Source organism: Mercenaria mercenaria, unplaced genomic scaffold, assembly GCF_021730395.1.
Source record: "Mercenaria mercenaria strain notata unplaced genomic scaffold, MADL_Memer_1 contig_878, whole genome shotgun sequence".
NCBI classification, from domain to species: domain Eukaryota; kingdom Metazoa; phylum Mollusca; class Bivalvia; order Venerida; family Veneridae; genus Mercenaria; species Mercenaria mercenaria.
The window spans coordinates 23,123-43,117 of record NW_026463788.1 but is presented as its reverse complement, the minus strand read 5'-3'; the positions used below and the strand labels follow the sequence as shown (position 1 = coordinate 43,117).

At 36.9% G+C, this 19,995-nt stretch overlaps 1 protein-coding gene across 1 annotated transcript in view; it reads right to left on the bottom strand.

Moving 5' to 3' along the window:
• Positions 1 to 19,995, bottom strand: part of LOC128554927 (uncharacterized) — a gene marked incomplete at its 5' end in the record, with an annotated part of 53,541 nt that overhangs the window by 12,574 nt on the left and 20,972 nt on the right. The window contains one exon of the mRNA XM_053536260.1: positions 12,683 to 12,907. Coding sequence (XP_053392235.1) covers positions 12,683 to 12,907 — 225 coding nt within the window. The remainder of the gene's footprint in view (positions 1 to 12,682; positions 12,908 to 19,995) is intronic.

The following is a 19,995-nucleotide window of genomic DNA, read 5'->3' as shown; positions in this document are numbered from 1 at the left end:
AATAGTGTTGTTCTAGCTTAGGTATAAATGCTATAAACATACAAGTTTGCAAAATTACTATTACCACCCTTTGCTGATAGAACAGAAACAAACTAGAGTTGTCACAAGTGACGAATTATACCCCCACAATATGGCCTTGTCACAGAACTAAGCCAATGTCAAAGCCGACCTTGCTTGACCTTTGACCTACTGACCACAAAATCAACAGAGGTCATCTGCTAGTCATGATCAACCTCCCTGTGAAGTTTCATGATCCTCCACCCAAGCGTTCTCAAGTTATTGTCCGTTAAAGGTTTAAATGACCTTTGACCTTTGGAACTCAAAATCAATATGGGTCATCTGCTTGACATGACCAACCTCCAGATAAAGTTTCCTGATCCTAGTCCCAAGCATTCTCAAGTTATTGTCCGAAAACTGTTTAAATGTTCCGGGTCACTGTCACCTTGACCTGTGACCTACTGACCTCAAAATCATTAGGGGTCATCTGCTAGTCATAACCAACCTCCCTATCAATTTTCATGATCCTAGGCCCAAGCATTCTTCAGTTATCATCCGGAAACAGTTCAAATGTTCCAAGTCACTGTGACCTTGACCTTTGACCTACTGACCTCAAAGAAGAACTTGACCTGTATTTCATGATGTTACACCTGTGTGCCACAATTTATGATCCTTGGCCCAAGCGTTCTCAAGTTATTATCCGGAAACCATTTAACTGTTCTGAGTCACTGTGACCTTGACCTTTGACCTACTGACCTCAAAGTCGAACTTGACCTGCATTTCATGATGTTACACCCGTGTACCAAAATTTATGATCCTAGGCCCAAGCGTTCTCAAGTTACCATCCGGAAACCATTTAACTGTTCCGAGTCCCTGTGACCTTGACCTTTGACCTACAGACCTCAAAGTCAAACTTGACCTGCATTTCATGATGTTACACCTGTGTACCAAATTTTATGATCCTAGGCCAAAGTGTTCTCAAGTTATCATCCGGAAACCATTTAACTGTTCCGAGACCCTGTGACCTTGACCTTTGACCTACAGACCTCAAAGTCGAACTTGACCTGCATTTCATGATGTTACACCTGTGTACCAAAATTTATGATCCTAGGCCCAAGCGTTCTCAAGTTATAATCCGTAAACCGTTTAACTGTTCAAGGTCACTGTGACCTTGAACTTTGACCTACTGACCCCAAACTCGAACTTGACCTGTATTTTCTGATGTTACACCTGTGTACCAAAAATTATTTCAATTGGTCAATCCTTTCTTGAGTTATCATCCGGAAACCATGCAAAACCGACCGACCGACCGCCAAGCTCACTCCTATATACCCCCCCCCCCCAAACTTTGTTTTGTGGGGGTATAATGAATTTCTAAGCTAGCTTTAATTCTTAGTCAAAATATCCGAGTATATTTAAATGCAACTGTAAAACTAGAAATTATACTGAAATCAAAAGAAATGTTTTGCATTTTAAATGCTTTCTAATTAAAGGAGAGGGGGTATTACCAAGATTTATACAAGAGGGCCATGATGGCCCTATATCGCTCACCTGTTATCATTGCACTTGAGGACAAGAAGGTCCTCAGAAAAAATATCTAAGTCCAAAGGACAGGAACAACAAAGGGAAGAAATTTAACCAAAAAGAAAAAAAAATCTTACAAGGTATAGATATGTTAAAATACACCTAAAAATTTGAGGTACCATCCATGTTGTACCACAGAAAACTGGTCTCGTGTTTTCCCTACGGCCAATAATAAAAAAAAGTTACTAAAAATAAGCTATTTCTAGTAACGTAAAAGGGAAGTAATTAAAAACAAGAGGGCCAAAATGGCCCTATATCGCTCACCTGTTATCACTGCACTTAAGGACAAGAAGATCAAAGAATCATAATCCAGATCAATCAAAAGAATTATGAGAAAATATAGTTGAAATTTTCTTAAAGTTACTTCAAATAAAATTATTTTCAAATCAGGCCAGTACGTAGTTTTATGCCCAAAGGATTACATCGAGCAAAATTTTGACTGATGAAGCCCAAAGGACAGGAACAACAAAGGGAAGAAATTAAAAGTAAATCTAAGTCCTCAGAAAAAATATCGAAGTCCAAAGAACAGGAACAACAAAGGGCAAAATTTAACCAAAAAGAAATGAAAAATTCTTACAAGGTACAGATATGTCAAAATACACCTAACAATTGGAGGTACCATCCATGTTGTACCACAGAAAAGTGGTCTCGGTTTTTTACCTACGGCCAATAATAATAAAATTACTTAATAAGCTATTTATAGTAACATAAAAGGGAAGTAACTGAAAAAAATTATTGTAGGTCAACAAAAGAAGGATCTGCCAAATATAAACAAGAGCACTGCAATCGACGCAAATGCAGAGCAATATACACACAAGGAAATTCACTGATGCAAGCATTAAAGACGCCGCCAAGTGTTGTGTCTGAAGTACATTTATTGCAATATGAGAAATCACCTAATCATTACTTTATTAGTCTGACTGGCTACAAGTTATCAACATTAGCACATAAAACAATATATGTTATAAACTGTTTAAAACACGAAGAATAAACATGATAGAAAAGTTTTACCATGCAATACAAATCCTCTACCTGCAATGACATTAACATTGCGAGTAGGTGGTCCCTTTACATACAAAATTAAAGTAATTATTTCACTAACTAAGGTCACCTCCTGTGAAAAGTTCTTATATGCAGGAGCGTGTGTATGAAGTTTCACAGAAATGCAGTTTGTTGGGAAATGAGGAAATGTTGAAATTATTTCAAAGTTGTGGTTCACAGAAACCATTATTTTTATTATCATGTAATGTAATGAGTGTTTTCTATTTACTGATGAAGTTTTATGGACCTTAGTCACCTACATTATAGATTTCAGAATGCAGATTATACACAGCAATTTACTGTTTCCCTTGCCAAAAACAACCAAAAATTTTGTCCAAGAAAAGAATGATATAACATAAATAATCTCTATATTGCCCCTATTCACAAAGCATGAATCTTTCTTATATACTTTTGAATATCATAGAATTCATTTTTTTTCCCGGACGAACGATAAACTTGAAGTCCTCGTTGAACTGTAAGGTTACTAGGAGTATGTCAGTGTCTAGTTCAAATCTAATATTACAAGAAATTTAGCAAGCATAATAACCCACTGCCAAAGTGTAGAAAATATTTCAATGAAAATGTTTTTATTTTTTATTTTTATTTTTTTATTTTATTTTTTTTTGTCAGGAATGGACAAATACAAAAACTATCTATTAAATTAAAAAGAAAAAAGAAAAAAAAGAAGCAAGTAACAAGATATAACAAGAGGGCCATGATGGCCCTATATCGCTCACCCGTTATCATTGCACTTCTTGTCCTCAGAAAAAATATCTAAGTCCAAAGGACAGGAACAACAAAGGGAAGAAATTTAACCAAAAAGAAAAAAAAATTCTTAAAAGGTACAGATATGTCAAAATACACATAAAAATTGGAGGTACCGTCTCGGTCTCGGTTTTTCCCTACAGCCAATAATAAAAAAGTTACTAAAAATAAGCTATTTATAGTAATGTAAAAGGGAAGTAATTAAAAAGAAAATTATTGTAAGTGAACAAAAGAAGGATCTGCCATATAAATCTGTTGACAAATGCAATTTTAGATCAGTATCTTCATTAGTTACGAAGATATACCCATTTTAATTTGAAATAAAGGGAGGTAATTTGACATAAAATCAGTCCATAGTTATCTACCCTGATTGGCTCAGTCCAACTAATGACAATAATGAAATTTCAAATAAGTCCTATAAATACTTACTGATATAAATCCATTTTGATTACAATCAGGGCAGGTAATCAGATATAAAATAACTCTGGAACCTACGATTGGATCTGATTTGTCAAGGAATCCAAGATTTATTGTTGTTGAAGATATTTTGGAAGTTTGTATCAAATAAAACCATAAATGAAGTCTCTATATGGCTGCAAAAGCCAAAATAGACAATTTTGGACTTTTAAGGGGCCATAACTCTGGAACCCATGATGGAATCTGGCCAGTTCAAGAAAGGAACCAAGATCTTGTGGTGATACAAGTTGTGTGCCAGTTTGGTTAAAATCAAATCATAAATGAAGCTGCTATTGTGCAGAAAAGGTCAAAATAGCTAATTTTGGCCCTATCAGGGGCCATAACTCTGGAACCCATTATGGGATCTGGCCGGTTCAACAAAGGAACTGAGATCTTATGGCGACACAAGTTTTGTGCAAGTCTGATTAAATTCAAATCATAAATGAAGCTGCTATTGTGCAGACAAGGTCAAAATAGCTAATTCCGGCCCTTCCAGGGGCCATAACTCTAAAACCCATAATGGGATCTGGCCAGTTCAACAAAGGAACTGAGATCTTATGGCGACACAAGTTTTGTGCAAGTTTGATTAAATTCAAACATAAATGAAGCTGCTATTGTGCAGACAAGGTCAAAATAGCTAATTCTGGCCCTTCCAGGGGCCATAACTCTGAGACCCATAAAGGAATCTCGCCAGTTCAAGAAAGGAACCAAGATCTTATAGTGATACAAGTTATATGCAAGTCTGGTTAAAATAAAATCATCAATGAAGCTGCTATTGTGCAGACAAGGTCAAAATAGCTAATTCTGGCCCTTTCAGGGGCCATAACTCTGGAACCCATAATGGAATCTGGCCAGTTCAAGTAAGGAACCAAGATCTTATGGTGATACAAGTTGTGTGCCAGTTTGGTAAAAATCAAATCATAAATAAAGCTGCTATCGTGCAGACAAGGTCAAAATAGCTATTTTTGGCCCTTTCAGGGGCCATAACTCTGGAACCCATATTGGGATCTGGCCAGTTCAAGAAAGGAACCAAGATCTTATGGTGATACAAGTTGTGTGCAAGTTTGGTTAAAATAAAATCATAAATGAAACCACTATCGTGCAGACACGAAATTGTTGACGCACGCACGGACGGACGGACGGACGCACAGACGACGGACGAAGGGTGATCACAAAAGCTCACCTTGTCACTATGTGACAGGTGAGCTAATAAAACCAGAGCAACTGACTAGTCATATAAGATCAATGAACATAAAAATTCAACAAGGAATTCTATTTTAAAGTCACTGATGCTTTGATAAGTTATGGTCCCATGGCTTTTGATATTTCGATCTAACCGCATTTAAAGAAGTATTAACTTGTCACTGACAAATTCAGCCAAATGCTCTTTAGCCTATTGCACACCTTAGTTGACAGTGTATATCTGTAAACAATGAGTAGATCTATATGACACATAAGCAAAAAAAAAGAAAGAAAGAAGAAAAAAAACAAAAACAAAAAAACAAATAGAAATAGGAATTTGCAAAAGTGTGCGCATTCTGAAATTACATCACTGTACCTATCAACAAAGAAAATAAGACAAAAAGGTTAAAAATAAGTTAACAGCGGCAGTTCCTTCGTTCATTTCAACATATCTATGCTTATTGATTCCTTTATTTACTTTGTAAATACGTTTTTTTTCCAAGGAATTTTTATGCAGGCAAATTGTAATTTTCAATATTTTTTAATATTCTCTTCGAAGTTGTAAAATACACGAACGCTCCCTTGTCCAGGCGATTCACGCGTTACAGTATGGTATATCTGCGGTGTGTTCTATTTATAGAAAATGAGATAGGTAAGTAGGTCATGCTAAGAATAGAAATAGAAAACTTGACTTACAGAGTAACCTCCCTTATCAATAAATCGGATCAACATTTTTGACGAAATTGTAAATAAAAAAATATGTTCTGCTCTACAAATAAGGAGAGGAAAGACAGATAGCATTGTTTTAAATCACATAATAAGTTGCATTACATACATTTTTTATGTTTTCTTTTTGCCATGTTTTGTTTATTCACTAAAATGTATTGTGCAATATCGTTGATCCTTTTACAAACTATTCACTGTGTTCAGTGTATCACTCCGAAACTATTCATTACCATCTTTACAGGGTCCGAAATAAAAGTGTATCCCATATACTCGACACCGCCTTCAGGGCGGCGTCGAATAAAAGAAGTCATATGACCTTTGACCCCTAAGTGTGACCTTGACCTTGAAGTGAGCCATCCAAATGCGCTCTGCACATTGTTTCGATGAGGTGAACATTTGTGTCAGGTTTCTTTGAAATCCTTCAACGGGTTCAACAGTTACAGAGCAGAAGGGAAATTGCTAACCAACAGACATACAGACTGACAGACACCGAGGCGATAACATAATATGTCCCTTCAGGCGTATAAAAAGGAATCAAGATCTTATGGTGATACAAGTTGTGTGCAAGTTTGGTTAAAATCAAATATTAAATGAAGCTGCTATTAAGCCGAAAAGGTCAAAATAGCTAATTTTGGCCCTTTCAGGGGCCGTAACTCTGGAACCCATTAGGGGATCTGGCCGGTTCAAGAAATGAACCAAGACCTTATGGTGACACAAGTTCTGTGCAAGTTTGATTAAATTCAAATCAATAATGAAGCTGCTATTGTGCAGACAAAGTCAAAATAGCTAATTCTGGCCCTATCAGGGGCCAAAACTCCGGAACCCATAAAGGAATCTAACCATTTCAAGAAAGGAACCAACATCTTGGTTCGATACAAGTTTTGTGCAAGTTTGGTTAAAATCAAATCATAAATGAAGCTGCTACTGTGCAGACAAGGTCAAAAAAGCTAATTTTGGCCCTTTCAGGGACCATAACTCTGGAACCTCTTGCGGGATCTGGTCAGTTCCAGAAAGGAACCGAGATCTTATGGTGACACAAGTTTTGTGCAAGTTTGATTAAAATTAAATCATAAATGAAGCTGCTATGGTGCAGACAATGTCAAACAAGAGGGCCATGATGGCCCTATATCGCTCACCTGTTATCATTGCACTTGAGGACAAGAAGGTCCTCAGAAAAAATATCTAAGTTCAAAGAACAGGAACAACAAAGGGAAGAAATTTAACTAAAAAGAAAAAAAAATTCTTACAAGGTATAGCTATGTTAAAATACACCTAAAAATTGGAGGTACCATCCATGTTGTACCACAGAAAACTGGTCTCGTATTTTCCCTATGGCCAATAATAAAAAAGTTACTAAAAATAAGCTTTTTGTAGTAACGTAAAAGGGAAGTAATTAAAAAACAAGAGGGCCATAATGGCCCTATATCGCTTACCTGTTATCATTGCACTTGAGGACAAGAAAGTTCTCAGAAAAAATATCTAAGTCCAAAGGACAGGAACAACAAAGGGAAGGAATTTAACCAAAAAGAAAAAAAAATCTTACAAGGTATAGATATGTTAAAATACACCTAAAAATTGGAGGTACCATCCATGTTGTACCACAGAAAACTGGTCTCGTATTTTCACTACAGCCAATAATAAAAAAGTTACTAAAATAAGCTATTTATTGTAATGTAAAAGGGAAGTAATTAAAAAAAAAAATATTGTAAGTGGACAAAAGAAAGATCTGCCAAATAAATCTGTTGACATAAATGAAATTTCAGATCAGTATCTTCATAAGTTATGGAGATATAAGAATTTAAATTTGAAATAAAGGGAGGTAATTTGACATAAAATCAGTCCATAGTTATCTACCCTGATTGTCACAGTCCAACTAATAACAATAATGAAATTTCAAATAAGTCCTGTAAGTACTTACTGATATAAATCCATTTTGATTACAATCAGAGGAGATAATCAGATATAAAATAACTCTGGAACATATGATTGGATCTGATTTGTCATGGAATCCAAGATTTATTGTTGCTGAAGATATTTTGGAAGTTTGTATCAAATAAAACAATAAATGAAGTCTCTTTATGGCTGCAAAAGCCAAAATCGCCGATTTTGGACATTTAAGGGGCCATAACTCTGAAACCCAAGATGGAATCTGGCCAGTTCAAGAAAGGAACCAAGATCTTGTGGTGATACAAGTTGTGTGCAAGTTTGGTTAAAATCATGTCATAAATGAAGCTGCTATTGTGCAGACAAGGTCAAAATAGCTAATTTTGGCCCTTTCAGGGGCCATAACTCTGGAAACCCATTATGGGCTCTGGCCGGTTCAAGAAAGGAACCGAGATCATATGTTGACAGAAGTTTTGTGCAAGTTTGATTAAATTCAAATCATAAATGAAGCTGCTATTGTGCAGACAAGATCAAAATAGCTAATTTTGGCCCTTTCAGGGGCCATAAGTCTGGAGCCCACAAAGGAATCTCGCCAGTTCAAGAAAGGAAACAAGATCTTATGGTGATACAAGTTGTGTGCAAGTTTGGTTAAAATCAAATCATAAATGAAGCTGCTATTTTGCAGAGAAGATCAAAATAGCTAATTCTGGCCCTTTCAGGAGCCATAACTCTGGAACCCTTAATGGAATCTGGCCAGTTCAAGAAAGGAACCAAGATCTTATGGTGATACAAGTTGTATGCCAGTTTGGTAAAATTCAAATAATAAATAAAGCTGCTTTTGTGCAGACAAGGTCAAAATAGCTAATTTTGGCCCTTTCAGGGGCCATAACTCTGGAACCCATAACGGGATCTGGCCAGTTCAATAAAGGAACCGTGATCTTATGGTGATACAAGTTGTGTGCAAGTTTGGTTAAAATAAAATCATAAATGAAACCACTATCGTGCAGACAAGAAATTGTTGACGGACGCATGCACGGATGCACGACAGACGAAGGGTGATCACAAAAGCTCACCTTGTCACTATGTGCCAGGTGAGCTAAAAATATTATTGTAAGTGAACAAAAGAAGGATCTGCCAAATGAATCTGTCGACATAAATGAAATTTCAGATCAGTATCTTCATTAGTTACGGAGATATACCCATTTTAATTTGAAATAAAGGGAGGTAATTTGACATAAAATCAGTCCATAGTTATCTACCCTGATTGTCTCAGTCCAACTAATAACAATAATGAAATTTCAAATAAGTCCTGTAAGTACTTACTGATATAAATCCATTTTGATTACAATCAGGGGGAGGTAATCAGATATAAAATAACTCTGGAACCTATAATTGGATCTGATTTGTCATGGAATCCAAGATTTATTGTTGTTGAAGATATTTTGGAAGTTTGTATCAAACAAGAGGGCCATGATGGCCCTATATCGCTCACCTGTTATCATTGCACTTACTTGAGGACAAGAAGGTCTTCAGAAAAAATATCTAAATCCAAAGGACAGTAACAACAAAGGGAAGAAATTTAACCAAAAAGAAAAAAAAAATCTTAGAAGGTACAGATATGTCAAAATACACCTAAAAATTGGAGGTACCATCCATATTGTACCACAGAAAAGTTGTCTCGGTTTTTCCCTATGGCCGATAATAAAAAAGTTACTAAAAATAAGCTATTTATAGTAATGTAAAAGGGAAGTAATTAAAAAATTTTTTTATTGTAAGTGAACAAAAGAAGGATCTGCCAAATAAATCTGTTAACATAAATGAAATTTCAGATCAGTATCTTCTTTAGTTACGGAGATATACCCATTTTAATTTGAAATAAAGGGAGGTAATTTGACATAAAATCAGTCCATAGTTATCTACCCTGATTGGCTCAGTCCAACTAATGACAATAATGAAATTTCAAATAAGTCCTATAAGTACTTACTGATATAAATCCATTTTGATTACAATCAGGGGAGGTAATCAGATATAAAATAACTCTGGAACCTACGATTGGATCTGATTTGTCATGGAATCCAAGATTTATTGTTGTTGAAGATATTTTGGAAGTTTGTATCAAATAAAACCATAAATGAAGTCTCTATATGGCTGCAAAAGCCAAAATAGCCAATTTTGGACCTTTAAGGGGCCATAACTCTGGAACCCATGGTGGAATCTGGCCAGTTCAAGAAAGGAAGCAAGATCTTGTGTTGATACAAGTTGTGTGCAAGTTTGGTTAAAATCAAGTCATAAATGAAGCTGCTATTGTGCAGACAAGGTCAAAATAGCTAATTTGGCCCTTTTAGGGGCCATAACTCTGGAACCCATTATGGGATCTGGCCAGTTCAACAAAAGAACCAAGATCTTATGGTGACACAAGTTTTGTGCAAGTTTGATTAAATTCAAATCATAAATGAAGCTGCTATTGTGCAGACAAGGTCAAAATAGCTAATTCTGGCCCTTTCAGGGGCCATCACTCTGGAACCCATATTGAAATCTCGCCAGTTCACGACAGGAATCAAGATCTTATGGTGATACAAGTTGTGTGCAAGTTTGGTTAAAATAAAATCATAAATGAAGCTGCTATTGTGCAGACAAGGTCAAAATAGCTAATTTTGGCCCTTTCAGGGGCCATAACTCTGGAACCTATAATGGAATCTGGCCAGTTCAAGAAAGGAACCAAGATCTTATGGTGATACAAGTTGTGTGCCAATTTAGTACCAATCAAGTCATAAATAAAGCTGCTATTGTGCAGACAAGGTCAAAATAGCTAATTTTGGCCCTTTCAGGGACCATAACTCTGGAACCCATAATGGGATCTAGCCAGTTCAAGATAGGAACTGAGATCTTATGGTGATACAAGTTGTGTGCAAGTTTGGTTAAAATAAAATCATAAACGAGACCACTATCGTGCAGACACGAAATTGTTGACGGACGGACGGACGGACGCACAAACGACGGACGAAGGGTGATCACAAAAGCTCACCTTGTCACTATGTGACAGGTGAGCTAATAAAACCATAAATGAAGTCTCTATATGGCTGCAAAAGCCAAAATAGCCAATTTTGGACCTTTAAGGGGCCATAACTCTGGAACCCATGACGGAATCTGGCAAGTTGAAGAAAGGAAGCAAGATCTTGTGGTGATACAAGTTGTGTGCAAATTTGGTTAAAATCAAATCTTAAATGAAGCTGCTATTGTGTAGACAAGGTCAAAATAGCTAATTTTGGCCCTTTCAGGGGCCATAACTCTGGAACCCATTATGGGATCTGGCCGGTTCAAGAAAGCAACCGAGATCTTATGGTGACACAAGTTTTGTGCAAGTTTGATTAAATTCAAATCATAAATGAAGCTGCTATTGTGCAGACAAGGTCAAAATAGCTAATTCTGGCCATTTCAGGGGCCATCACTCCAGAACCCATAATGGAATCTCGCCAGTTCAAGAAAGGAACCGAGGTCTTATGGTGATACAAATTGTTTGCAAGTTTGGTTAAAATAAAATCATAAATGAAGCTGCTATTGTACAGACAAGGTCAAAATAGCTAATTCTGGCCCTTTCAGGAGCCATAACTCTGGAACCCATAATGGAATCTGGCCAGTTGAGGAAAGGAAGCAAGATCTTATGGTGATACAAGTTGTGTGCAAATTTGGTTAAAATCAAATCTTAAATGAAGCTGCTATTGTGTAGACAAGGTCCAAATAGCTAATTTTGGCCCTTTCAGGGGCCATAACTCTGGAACCCATTATGGGATCTGGCCGGTTCAAGAAAGGAACCGAGATCTTATGGTGACACAAGTTTTGTGCAAGTTTGATTAAATTCAAATCATAAATGAAGCTGCTATTGTGCAGACAAGGTAAAAATAGCTAATTCTGGCCCTTTCAGGGGCCATCACTCCGGAACCCATAAAGGAATCTCGCCAGTTCAAGAAAGGAACCAAGGTCTTATGGTGATACAACTTGTGTGCAAGTTTGGTTACAATAAAATCATAAATGAAGCTGCTATTGTGCAGACAAGGTCAAAATAGCTAATTCTGGCCCTTTCAGGGGGCCATAACTCTGAGACCCATAATGGAATCTGGCCAGTTCAATAAAGGAACCAAGATCTTATGGTGATACAAGTTGTGTGCCAGTTTGGTAAAAATCAAATCATAAATAAAGCTGCTATTGTGCAGACAAAGTCAAATAGCTAATTTTGGCCCTTTCAGGGGCCATACTCGTAACTCTGGAACCCATAATGGGATCTGACCAGTTCAAGAAAGGAACCGTGATCTTATGGTGATACAAGTTTGGTTAAAATAAAATCATAAATGAAACCACTATCGTGCAGACAAGAAATTGTTCACGGACGCACGGACGAATGGACGCACGGACTGACGACGGACGAAGGGTGATCACAAAAGCTCACCTTGTCACTATGTGACAGGTGAGCTAAAAAACAAGATATATATTTTTAACAGAAATCTAATGATAAAGTAATGTGTTTTTTGTGTGTCTTCGGGTTTAACGTCTTTTTCAACAGTTTTTTAGTCATATAAACGACGGTGTCTACTTGTAGCAGTGAGCACAATGCCCAACTTTATCGTGCTGCCTCAATGGAATATCACGCCGTAGACATGTGGCATGATACCCCACCCAGTCACATTATACTGACACCGGGCTGACCAGTCCTAGCACTATCCTCTTAATGCTGAGCGCCAAGTGAGGAAGCTACTAGTACCATTTTTTTACGTCTTTGGTATGACGCGGCCGGGGATCGAACCCATGACCTCCCGCACTCAAAGCGGACGCTCTACCACTAGGCTACCGAGGCGTTTTTTTTTTTGTTGTGTTTTTTGTTCCTTAAATATATGTCTAATAGATTATAGGAAAAGTGAAAGAAGATTAGAACTTTGTTGTCGTTTACCAGCTTCAATCATTTGTTTCTGTAACTGCTAAAACGGTCAAATCTCCTTTGCCCATTTCTGGATCAAACATCTGTAACTGTTTAATTTGCTTTATAAGTACCTACCAATTATTTTTCTAAGCACATGTCTTGCTGTGAAAACAAAGGAATCTCCTGCTCTGAACACGGTCCCAATAACATCCCCCTTGTAAATCAAGGCACCAACTGATTCCATGTGCTCTGCTAATTCCCTAACTTTAATCTGTGAAAGCAGTTCATTTCTGCCTTTAGCAAATTCTTCTCCAAGTGTTGCTTTCTGACCTGCTCCAGTAACATGTGGCTCTCCTGAAACTATACAAAAACAAGTGAGTAGGTCAGTAGGTCAAGATTAAAGACTATACAAGATGAGTATTGAAACCTGTATCAAAATGTATATAGGTGGTCCAAAGTTCTATGCTGTACCTTCAAAAACATGAAGGTCAGTAGGTCATGATGATGACTATTCAAGATGAGTATTGAAATCTGTATCACACATTATACATGTGGTCCAAAATTCTATGCTGTACCTTAAAAAACAAGAAAGTAGGTCAGTAGGTCATGATTATACGGTGGTATGTTTAGGACATATCTTTTTTTTTTTTTAAGATTAAATTATCTCGTGCGCACGACATCTTATCTTGAGCGATCAACATCTTATCTCGTGCGAACAACATCTTATCTTGAGCGATCAACATCTTATCTCGAACGATCAACATGTTATCTTGAGTGATCAACATATTATCTTGAGCGATCAACATCTTATCTCGTGCGCACGACATCTTATCTTGAGCGATCAACATATCATCTTGAGCGATCAACATATTATCTTGAGCAACAACATCTTATCTCGAGCGATCAACATATTATCTTGAGCGATCAACATCTTATCTCGAGCGATCAAAATCTTATCTCGAGCGATCAACGTATTATCTTGAGCGATCAACATCTTATTTCGTGCGCACAACATCTTATCTTGAGCGATCAACAGCTTATCTTGAGCGATCAACGTATTATTTTGAGCGATCAACATATTATCTCGAGCGATCAACATCTTATCTCGAGCGATCAACATCTTATTATCTTGAGCGATCAACATCTTATCTTGTGCGATCAACATCTTATTTCGTGCGCACAACATCTTATCTTGAGCGATCAACAGCTTATCTTGAGCGATCAACATATTATTTTGAGCAATCAACATATTATCTCGAGCGATCAACATATTATCTCGAGCGATCAACATATTACCTTCAGCGATCAACATATTATCTTGAGCAATCAACATCTTATCTCGAACGATCAACATCTTATTATCTTGAGCGATCAACATCTTATCTTGTGCGATCAACATCTTATCTCGAGCGCATGACATCTTATTTATATATATTAAGGCCCTTTGTGTGTGCATTTAGGTCATCAGTAAAACATACAGACAAGTGGTTAATTAGGGTCCCGCCTATACCCGTTATTTAAACTTCCCACAAGTACATGTACAAGTTTATCACATGATTTGGGAGAGCAATGCATATAATTGGTCATCCTATCTTCAAAATCAAATGAACATAACCAATGATGCATACTGCATGTTAGAATAGCAACAAATTTCAGTTCGACTGATAAATTCGCGCAGAAAAGTTGCATGCATGAATTAAGGGAAAACAAGGAAATTCTTTAATATATCGAGGGCTTAGAGCGAAACTGGTCTATCTGCTTCTATTTCTATATACACTTAGACTAGTTTCGCTCTGAGCCCTCGATATGGGCGAAGCTTACATACTAATTTTTTTTTTGTCAAGGACTTAAATTTATTTCTTTGCATCATCATTGATTTTTCGGTGCCTTTTTTATCAGTTAGCATATTTAAATTTCTAACCCAACAAACATGTGAAACAATTATAAGTATAATCGAAACAAAAACAACAAGAGGGCCATGATGGCCCTATATCGCTCACCTGTAATCATTTGCACTTGAGGACAAGAAGGTCCTCAGAAAAAATATCTAAGTCCAAAGGACAGGAACAACAAAGGAAAGAAATTTAACCAAAAAGAAAAAAAAATTCTTACAAGGTACAGATATGCCAAAATACACCTAAAAATTGGAGGTACCATCCATGTTGTACCACAGAAAAGTGGTCTCGGTTTTTCCCTACGGCCAATAATAAAAAAGTTACTAAAAATAAGCTATTTATATTAATGTAAAAGGGAAGTAATTAAAAAGAAAATTATTGTAAGTGAACAAAAGAAGGATCTGCCAAATAAATCTGTTGACATAAATGAAATTTCAGATCAGTATCTTCATTATTTATGGAGATATACCCATTTTAATTTGAAATAAAGGGAGGTAATTTGACATAAAATCAGTCCATAGTTATCTACCCTGATTTACAGTCCAACTAATGATAATAATGAAATTTCAAATAAGTCTTGTAAGTACTTACTGATAAAAATCCATTTGGACTACAATCAGGGGAGGTAATCAGATATAAAATAAATCCGGAACCTACGATTGGATCTGATTTGTCATGGAATCCAAGATTTATTGTTGTTGAAGATATTTTGGAAGTTTGTATCAAATAAAACCATAAATGAAGTCTCTATATGGCTGCAAAAGCCAAAATAGCCACCAATTTTGGACCTTTAAGGGGCCACAACTCTGGAACCCATGATGGAATCTGGCCAGTTCAAGAAAAGAACCAAGATCTTGTGGTGATACAAGTTGTGTGCAAGTTTGGTTAAAATCAAATCATAAATGAAGTTGCTATTGTGCAGACAAGGTCAAAATAGCTAATTTTGGCCCTTTCAGGGGCCATAACTCTGGAACCCATTATGGGATCTGGCCGGTTCAACAAAGGAACTGAGATCTTATGGCAACACAAGTTTTGTGCAAGTTTGATTAAATTCAAATCATAAATGAAGCTGCTATTGTGCAGACAAGGTCAAAATAGCTAATTCTGGCCCTTTCAAGGGCCATAACTCTGGAACCCATAAAGGAATCTGGCCAGTTCAACAAAGGAACCAAGATCTTATAGTGATGCAAGTTGTGTGCAAGTTTGGTTAAAATCAAATCATAAATGAAGCTGCTATTGTGCAGACAATGTCAAAATAGCCAATTCTGGCGCTTTCAGGGGCCATAACTCTGGAACCCATAATGGGATCTGGCCAGTTCAAGAAAGGAACCAAGATCTTATGGTGATACAAGTTGTGTGCCAGTTTGGTAAAAATCAAATCATAAACAAGTGAATGAAGTATTGCCATGCAATACAAAGTCCCCTACTGGAAGGCACCTAATTTTCTCTACTGCAGTATAACATAATGAACTGATATTTGTCAATGATGTATAAACAATATTGTACTATCTATACAATATACTATAACAAAGCACTTGGATTAAAATTTGCATATATAAAAACGTACAGTTGTTTTCATTTGGAATTTTTTTGGCCGATTATACAAAAAGTTATCATAAAAGTTATTTATAGTAACAACAAAGTGAATTTAATCCTAAAAAAAAAAAAAAAAAAAAAAAACATCTATAAAATGTAAGTCCACAAGAAAATCTTTACCAGGTAGAGATAGATCAAAATACACCTAAATATTGGATGTAACATGCATGTTGTACCACAGAAAAGTGGTCTCGATTTTTCCCTACGGCCAGTAATAAAAAAGTTAAAATGTAATCTATTTATAGTAACAACAAAGGGACGTAATTCTAAAAAAGTGTGCCTCATGGTGGTGAACATTTGTGCCAAGTTACATCAAAATCTCTCCATGCATGAAGAGGAAATGCTCCGGACAAAGTCATTCTTGAATTTGACCTTTGACCTCTAAGTATGACCTTGACCTGAGACCTAGCGACCTGGTTCTGGCGCAAGACAATTTGTCTTATGGTGGTAAACATTTGTGCCAAGTTACCTTAAAATCCCTCCATGCATAAAGAAGAAATGCTCCAGACAAAGTCCTTCTTGAATTAGACCTTTGACCTCTAAGTATGACCTTGACCTTTGAGCAAGGGCTCCGGGATTTGCGCATGACACGTTGTCTCATCATGGAGAACAACTGTGCCAAGTAATATTGAAATCCCTTAATGAATGATAGAGTTATGGACCGGACACGAAACAGACCCTGTTCATGCCATGTTAACATTTGACTACTAAGTGTGACCTTGACCTTTGAGCTAGGGGTCTGAAAGTTGTGCACGACACATCGTCTTATTATGACATATAATTTTGCCAATTGATATTAAAATCCCTTCATGGATGAGAGAGTTATGGACCGGACAGGAAAAAAGCCCTGTTGACGTTTGACCTCTAATTGTGACCTTGACCTTTGAGATAGGGGTGCAGGTTTTGCGCATGACACGTCGTCACATCATGGGGAACATTTGTGTCAAGTCATATTAAAATCCCTTCATGGACGAAACAGTTATGGACCGGACACGAAACAGACCCTGTTCATGCCATGTTAACATTTGACTACTAAGTGTGACCTTGACCTTTGAGCTAGGGGTCTGAAAGTTGTGCATGACACATCGTCTTATTATGAGGTACAATTGTGCCAAGTGATATTAAAATCCCTTCATGGATGGGAGAGTTATGGACCGGACAGGAAAAAAGCCCTGTTGACCTTTGACCTCCAATTGTGACCTTGACCTTTAAGCTAGGGGTCCGGGTTTTGCACATGACACGTCGTCTCATCATGGGGAACATTTGTGCCAAGTAATAATAAAATCCCTTCATGGATAAAAGAGTTATGGACCGGACACGAAATTGCGGACGGACGGAATGACGGAATGACAGAATGACGGAATGACGGAAAGACGGAATGACGGAAAAGTGCATTCCAATAGTCCCCGAAACTGGTTTTCAACCAGTAGGGGACTAATAAAGCTGCTATTGTGCAGACAAGGTCAAAATTTTATGGTGATACAAGTTGTGTGCAAGTTTGGTTAAAATAAAATCATAAACGAAACCACATGCAGACACGAAATTGTTGACGCACGGACAGACGCACAGACGAAGGATGATCACAAAAGTGATGTGACAGGTGAGCTAAAAATGGTGGCAGCCGTATGTTTTTACTAATGATCTGAATTCACACAAAGGTCCTTAATACATATTGATCAGATAACGGAGAAAAGATGTTGATCGCTCGATATCATATGTTGATCGCTCAAAATAATATGTTGATCGCTCAAGATAAGATGCTGATCGCTCGAGATAAGATGTTGATCGCTCAAGATAATATGTTGATCGCTCGAGATAAGATGTTGATCGCTCAAGATGATATGTTGATCGCTCGAGATAAGATGTTGATCGCTCAAGATGATATGTTGATCCCTCGAGATAATATGTTGATCGCTCAAGATAATATGTTGATCACTCAAGATGATATGTTGTTCAAATTATCCCCCTAGGGTCAAATATGGCCCGGCCCCGGGGGTCACATGGTTTATATAGACTTATATAGGGAAAATTTTGAAAATCTTCTTGTAAAAAACCACATGGCCTAGGGCTTTGATATTTGGTATGTAGCATCATCTAGTGGTCCTCCACCAAGATTGTTCAAATTATCCCCCTAGGGTCAAACGAACGAACTAACGAACGGACGGACAATTGAAAACTAATATGCCTCCCTTCGGGGGCATAAAAATTATTGTAAGTGAACAAAAGAAGGATCTGCCAAACAAGAGGGCCATGATGGCCCTATATCGCTCACCTGTTATCATTGCACTTGAGGACAAGAAGGTCCTCAGGAAAAATATCTAAGTCCAAAGGACAGTAACAACAAAGGGAAGAAATTTAACCAAAAAGAAAAAAAAAATTCTCTAAAAATTGGAGGTACCATCCATATTGTACCACAGAAAAGTGGTCTCGGTTTTTCCCTACGGCCAATAATAAAAAAGTTACTAAAAATAAGCTATTTATAGTAACGTAAAAGGGAAGTAATTAAAAAAAATGTTTTATTGTAAGTGAACAAAAGAAGGATCTGCCAAATAAATCTGTTGACATAAATGAAATTTCAGATCAGTATCTTCATTAGTTATGGAGATATACCCATTTTAATTTGAAATAAAGGGAGGTAATTTGACATAAAATCAGTCCATAGTTATCTATCCTGATTGGCTCAGTCCAATTAATGACAAATTGAATAATGAAATTTCAAATAAGTCCTATAAGTACTTACTGATATAAATCCATTTTGATTACAATCAGGGGAGGTAATCAGATATAAAATAACTCTGGAACCTACGATTGGATCTGATTTGTCATGGAATCCAGGATTTATTGTTGTTGAAGATATTTTGGAAGTTTGTATCAAATAAAACCATAAAGGAAGTCTCTATATGGCTGCAAAAGCCAAAATAGCCAATTTTGGACATTTAAAGCGCCATAACTCTGGAACCCATGATGGAATCTGGCCAGTTCAAGAAAGGAACCAAGATCTTGTGGTGATACAAGTTGTGTGCAAGTTTGGTTAAAATCAAATCATAAATGAAGCTGCTATTGTGCAGACAAGGTCAAAATAGCTAATTTTGGCCCTTTCAGGGGCCATAACTCTGGAACCCATTATTGGATCTGGCCGATTCGATAAAAGAACCAAGATCTTATGGTGACACAAGTTTTGTGCAAGTTTGATTAAATTCAAATAAAAAATGAAGCTGCTATTCTGCAGACAAAGTCAAAATAGCTAATTCTAGCCCTTTCAGGGGCCATCACTCTGAAACCCATAAAGGAATCTCGCCAGTTCAAGAAAGGAACCAAGATCTTATGGTGATACAAGTTGTGTGCAAGTTTGGTTAAAATAAAATCATAAATGAAGATACTATCGTGCAGACAAGGTCAAAATAGCTAATTCTGGCCCTTTCAGGGGCCATAACTCTGGAACCCATTAAGGGATCTGGACGGTTCAAGAAAGGAACCAAGATCTTATGGTGACACAAGTTTTGTGCAAGTTAGATTAAATTCAAATCATAAATGAAGCTACTATTGTGCAGACAAGGTCAAAATAGCTAATTCTGGCCCTTTCAGGGGCCATAACTCTGGAACCCATAATGGGATCTGGCTGGTTCAAGAAAGGAACCAAGATCTTATAGTGACACAAGTTTTGTGTAAGTTTGATTAAATTCAAATCATAAATGAAGCTTCTATTGTGCAGACAAGGTCAAAATAGCTAATTTTGGCCCTTTCAGGGGCTATAACTCTGGAACCCATAAAGGGATCTGGCCAGTTCAAGAAAGGAACCGAGATCTTATGGTGACACAAGTTTTGTTTAAGTTTGATTAAATTCAAATCATAAATGAAGCTTCTATTGTGCAGACAAGGTCAAAATAGCTAATTTTGGCCCTTTCAGAGGCCATAACTCTGGAATCCATAATGGGATCTGGCCAGTTCAAGAAAGGA